Source organism: Coffea eugenioides, chromosome 2 (genome assembly GCF_003713205.1).
Source record: "Coffea eugenioides isolate CCC68of chromosome 2, Ceug_1.0, whole genome shotgun sequence".
Lineage (NCBI taxonomy): Eukaryota > Viridiplantae > Streptophyta > Magnoliopsida > Gentianales > Rubiaceae > Coffea > Coffea eugenioides.
The window spans coordinates 17,970,337-17,983,551 of NC_040036.1; the positions used below are offsets into that span (position 1 = coordinate 17,970,337).

Genomic DNA, 13,215 nt, shown 5'->3' on the forward strand with positions numbered 1-13,215 from the left:
CCCGAATCTGGAAATTTTTTTCAGGTATGGGTTGAGAAATAATTCCGGTACTCGGACCCGTACCTGTTTACTCTAACAAAAAAGCAGATTGGATAGGGAATATAGGATTCTGATTGGTATTCGATTCGAATCGGAACAATATATTAATAATTACAAAATATAAATATTTCTAAATACATTCTTTTACTAAATTAATAAAAGTATTTTTTTACCAAATTAATTAGATTACCCGTATCCCAAATGAAGCATCTAAGAAATTAGGATTTGGAAGAGGCAAACTTGTTTGATCACATATACATTCATCACATGTTGCATATAAGTGCTTTTTACCATATATCTTGGGATCATGTTGGGATTTTTTGGTTAACATGGATAAAAAAAAAATGAATGATACATGTTAAGTCTTTTCTTTCTGGGTAGACCTGGAACCCGTCGGATCCGATTCGGGAATTTTAAGCACAAGATACATCGGGTATACGGGTCGGGTCCAGGTCTAGTACATTAAAATGAGTTTGGGTTTAAAATTTTTAATTTTGATCCAAATCCGACCAGTTGACAAGCCTAATCATGTTGAAACTCTATTCTATTTTTTCAAGTTTTAAAGTGCACAATTTCAATAATGACAATTAAGGAAGCAAGAATAATGTATGTGGATGATGACGCACTAAGAAAGATTTTGTCTTGATTCCGTCACAAAGTAAAAAAGCAGTTGGAATATCAAAATAGGGAGTTTAGGCCAGGCTGTCCTTGGAATTGAATTATAACACCTAGCTGCCTTTCTTTATTCCTTTTTGAGTTGCTCATGGAGACCCAAAATGTCAAATATTATTGCAACGCAAGTACTTTGACTAGGGGTTTTCTTGACGTCAACGAATGAAAAACTACAATTCAGGGGGCTTTTAACTACCTTGGGAAGCTGCAGGTGGAGCACATGGGACAAATTTGCATGAGCACGATAGATCACTGTTGATAGAAGTTTAATATTCAAGATTGTAATTGAGAATTTAGAAGACCGTGTTGATACTTCCGCCCACAATTTTGTCATAAGAATCCATAATGAAAAATCCATATGAACAAGGTTTTTCACGAATTTAGATCGAATTCTTTTTTCTCTCCCTTATGGACCGAAAACTGCATACATTTCGCAATATACCACAGACGCTCCTACGTGGGTGAACACCGTATATAAGTAGTTTGTAGTGGTTCTTTCTTTGGCTTCGTAATATTACATTCAACTTAGTTTTTTGAATGTTAATTTTATTATTTGAAAATAAAATTGGATCCAGTACTCATGGATTTGTTTGGATAGTGTTTTATTTGTCAAAATTTATTTGATTGTATTATTAACATATTTCTCAACCACCTTTTTATTTTTCGTATATTATGTAAAAAAAAGTGCTATAATATTTAGTATTTTTTTTCTTTAGTTCTCCACTATATGTTGAGAAAAATACCTATAGAAATCCGTCGGATACTCAAACCCATGAGAGTATGGATCGAAATTTTCTATTTTTTTTTTAAAAAGAATTTTATTAACTGTAAACAGAAGATTACAGAGCTATGAAATTCTCATGTAAGGAAAGCTCAACCGATCTAGGTTGACCAAGCCTTTAACTCGGTCGGGCAGAGAGTGAGCGCAATAAATATTAGATTCTTGATTCGCACTGGCCTGACGGGCTAGGGCATCTGCTGCCGCATTGACCTCCCGATAATTGTGGGATACGAATAGGTAAAATTGTCCTCCTTGAACCGTATTCCAGACTTGTAGGACAAAGGTATCAATACGCCATGGACAATGAGCATGTATGTGGATCACGTCGAGCAGGGGTCTAGAGTCCATTTCAACCATCACCATGGTATGGCCAAGCGCAACGCAAGTCTTGAGACCTTCCAATAAAGCTCGTGCCTCGGCTTCCAGACTGGTGCAATGGCCATAGTACGTGGAAAATGCTGCGATCACGAAGCTCCAATGATCCCGGAGGGCCCAAGGTTTCCCAGTGAGGAACCGTCCACGTTTAGCTTGATGAGGGGAAGCACTGGAGCCTCTCAGGTTAGGGTGGTAACCTTCGATGGTACCCTCAAAAGAAGAAAAGGAACCACTCCCGCTGAAAGGAGTTTCGCGTCGGCTGTCGTCCTATATGCAAAGGGCCTAGCAATGAAAATGGCACGGACTTCAGCAAGAATGCGACGACAGACCTGGGAAGCAGATAGAACAACTCCCTCAAAGAATTGGAGGTTCCGTGCTTTCCATATTTCCCAACAAACTATGGAGGGTAAGATGTACAGGAGACAGCCAGTTGCTGAAGAGACGGCAGTGTGGGCCCAAAAACCTTGGAGCCGGGTCAAAACATCAGTGTGACGCCCACTCGGGATATCCAGCAAACATCCAAAAAACCCCCAGACCTCCTCTACCCGCGGGCACTGGGAGAACAAATGATCTATGGCTTCGCAGCTGCTGCAGAATGAGCATTTAGAGGGCATATTAAAACCCAATCCTTCCAAAACATCCGTCAAGGGGATAGCCTGATTCAGTAGTCGCCACATGAAGACTGATATCCGCAGCGGAATGCGGGAACTCCAAATATATCTCCTGGAAATCATTGTTGGGCGGCATTGGCGGGTGATGCCGACAGCAGATGAAACGGAGAAGCCGCCAGATGCTGCTGGACACCACACAAGCTCATCCTGCGCCTCAGTAGACAACATAAATTGCCGTATAGCAGCGCGCTGGCCAGCAGAAACAAAGGGGGGTAACGTCTCCAAACGCCAAGCTCTGGCGCTATAGAAATCGGAGATCCGAGCCTCCGGTGTTGGAACCCCCGCTAAATCATTCCCCAGCGGCCCCTCGCCGAGCCAGTTTTCAAACCAAAAAGGAGGATGACCCATCACAAACTAGCAGGCGGGTGTTCCCTATCACTGTGTTCTTCGCTCGCAACATACGTCGCTATATCCGCGAATCAGACTGCCTGACGGTACTCAAGGAGGCATGAGCAATATCCCTTGTATATTTTGCGCCTATGAAATCAGCCCAGAGGAAGGAGCCCGTGCGGAATTTCCACCAAAGCTTGCACGCAAATGCATGCTGAACATCCGCCAGTCTCCGAAACCCAAGCCCATTCTCCTCTACCGAGTAGCATAGCTTGTCCCAAGAGAGCCATCGCCGTTTGGATGTTTCATTTGAGGCCTTCCAAACGAATTCGAACATTAACTGCTCTATCTGTGTTAACACCAGTTTTAGAGGGTCGAGCACTGCCAGTGTGTACAGAGGGATAGCGGCTAGCACATGCTTGATAAGAATCAATCTGCCTCCCGCAGTCAGAAGTTTTCCCTTCCACCCCGCCAGTTGCTTATTGAGCTTATCGACTAGAGGTTGGAAGTAAGATGACTGTGTCCTACCTTGGAAAAGCTTGCATCCCAAATAATCTATTGGGAGTTGTTTGCAGTGCATTCCCATAATGGAGGACACTAGGTGCGAGTGAGCTGTGGAGCACCGACGAGGTAGAACAAAGAAGCTTTTCATCGTGTTAACCTTTTGACCCGACCCGCATTCGTACAAAGAAAGAAAGTCCTCAAGCCCCGTAGCGATTTTCGATCCGCCCGACCAAAAATCATAATGTCGTCAGCAAACTCAAGTGGAAAATGGATGGACACCCACGCGACAACCCATATCTAGAGATAGTCCCATTCGCCACTATATCATTAAGGCATCTACTCAGTGCTTCTGCCCCTAGGATAAACAGGTATGGTGACAACGGGTCCCCTTGTTTAAACCCCCGCGTGGCCTGGAAGAAACCACAGGGTTTCCCGTTGATCAATAATGAGAATCGACTAGCAGCCAAATTACTTAAGATCAGGGTGATAAAGTGATGATGAAAGCCAAATGCCTGCAACAATTGAGATAAAAACGATCAAGAGACCCTGTCGAAGACCTTCGTTATGTCTAGCTTAAAGATGACATTATTGCCACGTACCTTCTTGTCCAAGGAGCCAACCAACTCCTGGGCCAACAGAATGTTATCAGCAATTTCCCGTCCTTGAACAAAGCCCGACTGCTCCGGCGAGACTAGGGATGGCAACAATGGTTTCAAGCGATTGCAAAGCACTTTGCTGAAAATTTTGTTTGCCAAGTTGAACAGGCTTATTGGCCTGAAGTCTTCAAAAGAGCAGCAAGTTTTCTTTTTCGGGATAAGAAGTATGAGTGTACTAGAAATGGCCTTAGGGATAGGAATACCAATCAGGAATTCTTGAAAAGCATTGAAAACGTCGTTTGTCAGAATCTCCTAACAGTACCGAAAAAACAAACCTGAGAACCCATCTGCACCAGCTGCACTGTCGCCATCTAACCCAAACACCGCCTCCTTGACCTCCCCCATAGTCACCATTCGGATGAGATCGACATTTTGTTGCGAAATGACCAGCGAAGAGATATTCAGCAATAGTTGTTGTGTCGCCCGCTCCTCCGCAAGGGCCTTCGCGAGGCCTATGTGGTCTCTGGACAGTAGCTTCTGAAAGAAACTAACCCCCTCGGCGGCAATGGCGTCCAAATCCTCAATCCAATCCCCCATGGAGCTCTTGATGCGGCTTATGCGCAATCTTGCCCTCTTGTCCTGTACATACGAATGAAAGAACTTGGTATTGGAGTCGCCTTCTTGCAACCATTTTATCCGTGCCTTTTGTTTCCAAAAAAACTCCTCATTTGCCAGAGCCTGGAGGAAGTTCGCCTGGGCTTGGCTCCATTCCAGGTGAGATGCCTCTGTATTCTCCTGCTCCATGCGCTGCTCTTTCTGATGAGCTAGTTCCTCTGCCTGTGCCACCCTATCGAAGACATTACCAAAGGTAGTTTTGTTCCAAGCTTGCAAGCACTTCTTCAAGCGTTTCAATTTGCCTGCCAGAGCATACATTCCATAACCCTCAAACGACAAGCTCCAGTTCTGGTGAACTACATCTCTGAAAGTGGGATGTTTAATCCACATGTGCTGGAATTTGAATGATGCCGGAGATGGCCGAGGGGAATCATCCAACAGACAAAGTAGGGGGGAATGGTCTGAGGAGGTGCGATTGAGATGATGGACACAGAGCTATGGGAAGCGCTGGTCCCATTTCTCATTAAACAATACTCGATCCAATTTCTTCCAAATTCGCCGCCCATTACGAATCCCCGACCAAGTGTAAGTGCTCCCAATCACTTGTGCATGTTTCAGTTGACTGCTATGGATAAAGGCATTGAAATCTGTCATCGTACCTAAGTCTTGGGGAGAGGAGCCCGAGTACTCCTCCAAAGAGGCAATGACATTGAAGTCGCCTCCCAAAAGCCATGAATGGTGCCCAGAGGCCACGTGTATCCCTGATAAAGTTGACCAAAGTTCTTGGCACTCGCGTCTTGTGCACTTCGCATAAACAAAAGTGCAGTGAAAAACAGGTGTGATGGACTTGTGGGTAACCGCCATATGAAGGAATTGGTCGCCGCTGTTGAGAACATTTGCCGCGAACGAGCGTGACCAACAAACCCAGATTTTGTTGGAGGTATTGGACAGTCCCAGGTGAAACCCAAACTTTGCCATAAACCGGACAATGCAGAGATGTCGACCATTGATTCTAGTATTACTAAGAAGGTAACAAAGTGAAGCCTGATTAGTTTTCTGAGTCAGCGAGAAGTTGCTCGATTCGCAACTCGTGCATGAGGGACTTAATCATTAAACAAGGAGGAAAGTTGAGCTTGGGAGGCTTTAGTAGCTTGGCGAGTGAGCATCGGCTTAGGCAGTCGCAGGTAACGCTTTTTCCATGCCTTTGTTTCCTGAAAATGGTGGGGTTTCCTTGCTGGACCAAGTCGAGCGTCCATCTGATCTTTGAACATTTGGAGGGTTGCAAGTTGGTTCACCGGAGAGTGGGGTTCATCCATATGCAAAGCACAGTCAAATGGTGCTGACACCTTGGCCTGCATGTGCTTTCTTAATCGCCTCAGGGGGTAGTGCAGCCTATTATCGTCAAGAAAAGGAAGAGCAAGTGGCTGTGTGGTGCATCCAATCCCAGGAGCTGAGTCTCCGCTGACAAAGGAGTTGGTATCTCGCGCCTGCTGTGTAGTTGGGTCGCCAAGGGTCTACTCTGCCGTTGAAGCCGTCGACGCAGCAAGAGGAACCAGAGCGGGTTGCGCTGAGCCGCAATGGTGGGTCTGATGCTGTTGTCCCTGCTGTTGCTGTGTTAAACTTTCCTGCTGCTTTTGTTCCAGCGAGAGCCCAGAGCAATGCGGGTGAACTGCTTGTGACACCTGGGGTGGCGCCTGGGGCCTCCTTTTGACAACCCACGCTTCCTCCTCTCGAACCAAGGGATCCTGCTGTCGTATCTCGCTGCGGTTGAGTTCGCCTTGTTTCCCCAGCCTACTGCAGGAGTCCGAGGCATGGCCTATCCTTTGACAGCAAGAGCAATATTGAGGCAGATTGTCATAGTCGACAGATTGCCAGAACTAGGGGTGACAATTCCTGACACGACCCGAAAACACGACACGAACCTAACACGAAATTAATGGGTTTGGGTTAAGGTTTCGAGAGTTTGGGTCAGAATCGGGTCGAACCCGATGAACCCGAAAAGAAAACAGGTCAATTTCGGGTCAACCCGTGGTGACCTGATATGACCCGATGTGACCCGTTTACGAATTAAAACTAATTTAATAAACATAAAAATTATTTTATCTATCTAAACTAAATCATTTTTTTTCCAAAGGCATTAATTACTTAATCCTAAATGAATTTATTTAACTCGTGTGAAGTTAAAATTATTATATTTGGACAAATAATATATTATGTTATTTTTTATTTTTATGCTGTTTTAATTTATTTTATATTTGGTTTGGGATAAAACACTTTTATGGTGTTTAATTTATTTTAGATTTGGTTTGAAATTATTTATTTAAATTTTTATTACTTGATGATGTAATTAATTCTGTGAAAAATTGATTTTATTAGAAATTACAGTGATAAATTAATAAATTAAAATTAAGTTTCGGGTCATTTCGGGTCGACCCGCCAACCCGAAATTTTCTGGTTCGTGTCAGGCACTCTGACCCGTTTCGGGTTGACGGGTCGGGTTCGGGTCAGCAGGTTCTTTGTTATACTTAAGCCTCAACCTGAACCCGACCCGATTGCCACCCCTAGCCAGAACCCCGTGGAACCGTTTTCAATCCAAAGCTTGTCTGGGAGGGGTTGCCGTAGGTCCACTTCGACGCAGAATCTGGCTACGCTGGGACGATTGAGGGTTATGGTGGAGACATCCACCTTTAGCGGCTCACCAATAAGCCTAGCAATCGAGAAAAGAGGCCCTTTGCTAAAGAGGTAAATGGGAAGCCGTGGTAGAGAAACCCACACTGGTGTCAATGGAGATTTGGACTCGGCTGTGAAGGACGGCGTCCACTTAAAGACGCGCATGGTGAAACCATGGACAGACCAAACTCCCCGCAACTAACACCACAAATAGTCTTCTTCTAGTTCAAAGCGAATGAGCACGTGGCGGTGTTCTAGCAATCCCAGCGAGAAGTTCCCATGGAACCCAATTGAGTGGAATGCTTTTCACAGCTCCTCCATGCTTGGTCTCCCCCTGGAGAACTTCCCGACCAGTGCAAAGCAGAAAGGCTGGGAAAGTTGCTGGATGTCCTCCTCTGAGAAAAAAACTGCCGGTTTGCCTCAGTATGTGGATGGCTCTCGGACAATGGAGGAATTTTGGGGCAGTAGACCAAATTTTAATGAGTCTGGATCAAGATAAAAGGATTCAATTCAGATTATACCATTGACATGCGTAATTGTGTTAAACATATAGAAGATTACTCTTTTATATATAAATTTTGTTCGTACATAACAAATCAATATATTAATACACTCATACATATATAATTGGATTAATCTTATATACATTTTCAGTAAATACATTATCATCGTTAAATATATAACATATGTGTAAAATTTAAATTTAAAATTTAAAATTTATTCATGCATCATCCATTTAACGGTGATAGTGTACACTAGGATACTATATAATTAAGGGAGTAAATGCAAGAAGTCCACGAATTGTATCAAAAGTATCTTCTACTTGTGGCAACATATCAGTTATCGGACTACAGCAGTATTATGTAAATCTACTGTACTTTCTATCAAGGGGAAAAAAAATCCAAAGTACAACGTGGTAAATCTATTACATTCCAAAGGTGTTTTTTGTCATCTGACATTTTCACAAATTCCATAAATAGAGAATTTTCAAGAAATCAAACGTAGATATTCCCCCACTCCCTCCTCTCTACGACTCTATCTCCCACGGTTGACTCTCTCTCTCTCTCGCCCTAGCAATCTAGTACAAGAGGAGCTTTAGCCTCCCTCTCCCCTTTCTCGCTAGCATCTGATGTCCCGTTCAACCGGAAACTGCAACAAAATCAGCCACATTGTCCGAATCCTCCAGATGCTCCGCCGGTGGCGTAAAAAGGCAGCGACGTCCTCGGACGTGCCTGCTGGACACGTGGCAATCCGCGTCGGAAGTAGTTTCAGAAGATTCGTGGTGAGGGCAACGTACCTGAACCACCCCATTTTTAAGAAGCTATTGGTGCAAGCCGAGGAAGAGTATGGCTTCGTCAACCAGGGTCCGCTTACTATACCTTGTAATGAGTTTGTTTTCGAACAAATTCTTGAATTCGTTTCGCGAGGCGGCGAGTTGGGCGACTCAGGCCACTGCATTTGTTATGAGGATTTTCAGCGATTTAATCATCTCGTCCAATCTCGACCCTTACTTGGCGGGTTTGCCGGTTAGTCTATATATATTTTTTATAACGACTCAACATAGAAGCGCACACGGAGGCGCCATGATCATGCGATTTGACTCGGACGAGTTGCCCGAATTCTTTTTTTTTTTCTTTAAGGGTTTAGGGTGAAATAGGCAACTAGCGGCCTTATAGTACTCTCTTTTTTGTTTTTGCTTGTTTTTCTGTTGGGCAAATGGGGGATGATGAGAGGTGTTTTGTAACTCAACCGATCGTCCCAACTTTATTCGCGGCCTAAACTGAATCTCTTGTGAATTTTGGACTTGAAAAAAAACAGAGATTTATTATCTAACTGGATTTACTTGTAACGTCAGTTTTTGATTAATGACTCTCAATCACCGAGAAATCCGATTAGGATTACAGTAATAGTCCGAGTGTGTTTGGTAATTTTGTTGCAATAATTTACTACTCTTTTTTGCTCCAATTCTTTAAGATTAATACTTATGTTTGTTTTCCTTTGACTATCCCTTTTCCATTTTTTCTAGATCAGGAGAATTAGGGGATTTTTTTTTTGGTTGAGAAATTTTTTGTCAGATTAATATCGGTTCAAAGAATTATTTACGAATTCCAATCATCCGAGTCCATGGTGGAATAAGGTATTAATTATCTAATATATCATGCATGCGTTGGTTCGAGTAAGGTATCCAAGGTCGTTATTTTCCTGCAGACAGACATTATGGCGTCGCTACTAATTGCAATCATTTCGTTTCTTTCTCCTTAAAACAACGATTTGTTTAATACTACTACTAATTCGTTCGTAACAAAGAGGCTGTAAAAGATTGATTGCACTTCAGTCGAATCGCAGATCTTTTGTTGCGATCAAAAACATTTTATTGATTGTTGCATCCAAGCTGGAAAGAATCAAGAATGTGGCGTGACTTTATGTGATTATTATTATTACTCATATATAACTGTGCAAGCAAAAGAGGATGGGATGGACTCACTCATCACTGGAGGAGTGGTGATGCTTAAAAGTCCAATTTTATCTTTGGATAATTTTTTTTTTTTGTCGACACAGGAGTGTTCGGGTTATCTTTGGATATTCAGATCATTCGGTATCAATTAGTATCTCCGATAGTAAGTATTAGCATCCGCATTTGAACTACAAACACGTGTTTCTGATATTAGCTTATCACCAATTTGGTAATTCAAAATGAAATTAAAATCAAGAAAGATAATTTCATACTATGTGACAACATTACATGGGGATGGGAAATTAGGAGGATACCTATTGTGATTTAAATAATAGAGAGTATTCGCAAACCTCAGCAGCTCCTGATCTTCACAATCATAATGTATTGAAAATTTGTAAGATTTGCTCTCATTTTTTTTTTTTTTTTTGGGTAAGTGTCAATTGATTTATGGAGTTAGAATCTCTAAGAGACCGTTCAAAGCTAGAATTCTTCATGCTCAGAAATATCTTTCATTTTCCAATTTACCATAACTTCAGCCCGTAAAAGTTTAAAACCATCGTGCTGCCTACTTGCCTCAAATAGAGACGTTTAAGTATCCTATTAATTGCATCTTTCAAAAAAAAAAAAGGAAGAAAGAAAGAAAGAAAAGAATATCTCTATCAATGATAGCCCAGTCTTTCTCAATAGAGAACGGAGGACATAAGCCCAGTCATTTCAAAATGAAATTTAGAATCTTGTATTGGAGCATGATATGATGATAGCGTGCCAGACGCTTTGAGGCTGGCTCACAACTCTTGCGCTAGAGTCCCAAGTGTTTGCATCTCCGTGTGCTCCAAGTCAGTGGCTTTCTCAATTTCTCCGGAGGAATAGACGTTGAATCACATGAAGGTGAAAGGGCTCGTCGGGATGGAATTTACGTGCTTGGAGTGGTAAGGAAAATCTCTTCCTTTCTATACACACAAAAGCATCATCAACCCTTTGCCCCAATTACCAATTTTGTGTTGACCCCTTTTTTTTCTTTTTTTTCTTTTGTAAATAAAAGTTTGGATGGATTTAGTTTTGATCACCACCGCAAGTCAGAATGTACCTTTGAAACCATAGAACGCTTACATAAGTTCTTACAAATTGTTCATTAATACAATACTTACATTGAGAACAGAATTTTAACTTAGCATACGGTCTTCACATCAATAGCAGGATTTGAATCCATCAACATAGCCCTCATATTGGTAACAGTAATTGCATACACAATCTTTCGTAAGAAAGTGATCACATTCTTATTAATTGAGTCAATTTGTGTTACCGCTAAGTGTTGACCAGTGATCGATGCCTTGAAGAATTGGCATTTGTGTTACTAGACCACTACTAGAAAGACAGAAATTCCATCAATGGGAAGCAAAAATGCAATACTAATAATTTCTTAATTTGTTATGTTTGCTTTGCCTTTTCCTAATTTGATATGGCTTCTAATTAGTCGCAAAGCTTTACTATGGCAATTGTGCTGTCGCATTTGAAGAGTTCCATAGAGCCCAAAACATTTGAACGATAGTCTGAATTTTTTTCATATATAGAACCGACTGCTGAGGGATTTCTTTCACGCTCGAGCTCAACATAATAGAAAGCTGCTGACTCAAATCCAAGCTAGGAAATTGGCGGATAGTGAGATAGCAACTATAACGGAGGACATAAAAAAATGGTGTCCTAGTTTCGAATGTGCTCTTTTGATAGGTTAGATCAGGGAACTGATGATAGCCTATGTGAGCAAAATTGCTTTGCTAAATTTCTGTGATGTAGAGTGATCGTATAATACTCCAGTGTGTTAAGTTGCACTTTTTTTTTGTAAAGATTGGGGCCTTTGCTCCTATACTGTATAATTTTTTTTAATGATATAAAATCTCCTATCGCTCTGGGGGAAAAAAATTCAGCCCCTAACAGCTTGAAAAAATCGTGTTGCCTCAAATATAGGCGTTTAAACATCTAATTAATGAATCCTTCCAACCAAAAAAAAAAAAAATTCCTTCCAACCAAAAAAAAAAAGAAGGAAAAAATGGTATCAATGATAGCCCAATCTTTCTCAAGTGAGAACGAAGGACAAGAGCCCAATGAAAATGAAATTTTTGTAAGTGTACAGGAATACGATAGTATGCTGGACTTTTTGAGATTCCTTCATAACTCTAAGCTAGAGTCGAAGTGCAACTATGTGCGTGTGCTCCCAAAATTAGTAGCTTTCTCAAATATTTTGGAGGATCAAACGGTTGACCACATGAAGGCGAAAGGGCTGATCGGGAAGGATATTTCGTGCTACGATGGTTAGGATCTTCCTCACTGATTTGGCCTAGTGTTGAAATTTTAGTACGTGTTGACTCGTGATTAATTCTAGTACTTATGTCAGAATTGGCATTTGTGTTACCAGACCATGGGTAGAAATTCCATCAATCCAGACCATTGGCATTACTAACTTGTTTGCTAAGTTGGATTTGCATTCTTTTCCGCGTTTGATGTGGCCTCTGATCAGTCATTTTGTTAACTGCAATCCTTTTGTGGGGCGAAAGAAGAAAAATTGGTTTTATGACTTGGACGTGATTTTTCCAAGTGACAGGATTGGGTTTGGACTTCCAAGCACAGGAGGGAGAGGGCCCTTCCTAGTCCTATCAGGCCTGTCATCCACCACAGTCCGGAGTCTATTGACTGGACCCAAAGTGCTGGCCTCGTACTGGGAAAATTCCACACTAGAATTCACATGGAGTGCGCTGGCACCGGGTTCGATCGATCGTTTCCGAAGAAATTATGAGGGGTCAATTCATGAGAACTTGGAACGCAGGGAGCATTGCGTTTACATTACGAGGAAGGAGCTGGATGACGACCTACCAAACGATGTACGGTCCGATTTAGTTTTTTTTTTTTCAATACTGTGGATTAGGGTCACACAATTAAAAACCTGTGGGTACCCAATCCGTCCTGCATATATATATTTTTATTTTTTTATACATATACTATAAAATAATATTTTTAGAGCTAAATAAACAATTTTATTGAACAAATTGCATTACAAATATAATAGACTATCATTTATTTACAAGATTCATTTGTAGAGATCATGATCTTATGTTTTATAGAAAAGAGTTTAATTAATGTGGAATATATATTTAAAAAAATGTGCTACTTATTTCAAAATTTTATTGATTTTGAATTCTTTTAATTTTTTCTTTTTTTTTATTCTCTTCGCATGTTTGTTTCTTAGTGCGAGACTTTTTTTTGAGAAAAAAATCTTTATTAAATTTTAAACGAGTGTGTAAAATACAAAATTAAGTTAGTATAAATCATTTTTTAAAAAAATTAAATGATAAGTAAGGTGGAGCGGGTACCTGTTGACCTGACCCTATCTCAGTGGATACCTTATAATCGGATATTCGCTGGTATGCGAGGCAGGTAAGGATCAGAAGATAATTAATTCGCAGGATATGAGTCTGATCAGTCAAATGGTGGACGTGACAGATGCGCCTACCC

General features: G+C 41.4%; 1 protein-coding gene across 1 annotated transcript; it reads left to right on the forward strand.

Annotated features, from left to right (window-relative positions):
- Positions 1-8,277: 8,277 nt before the first annotated feature.
- LOC113762832 (auxin-induced protein X15) lies at positions 8,278-9,086 on the forward strand. The gene has a single exon (XM_027306450.1). It carries the CDS (start codon positions 8,383-8,385, stop codon positions 8,782-8,784), a length of 402 nt encoding a protein of 133 aa, XP_027162251.1. The 5' UTR covers positions 8,278-8,382; the 3' UTR covers positions 8,785-9,086.
- The last annotated feature ends 4,129 nt before the right edge of the window (positions 9,087-13,215 follow it).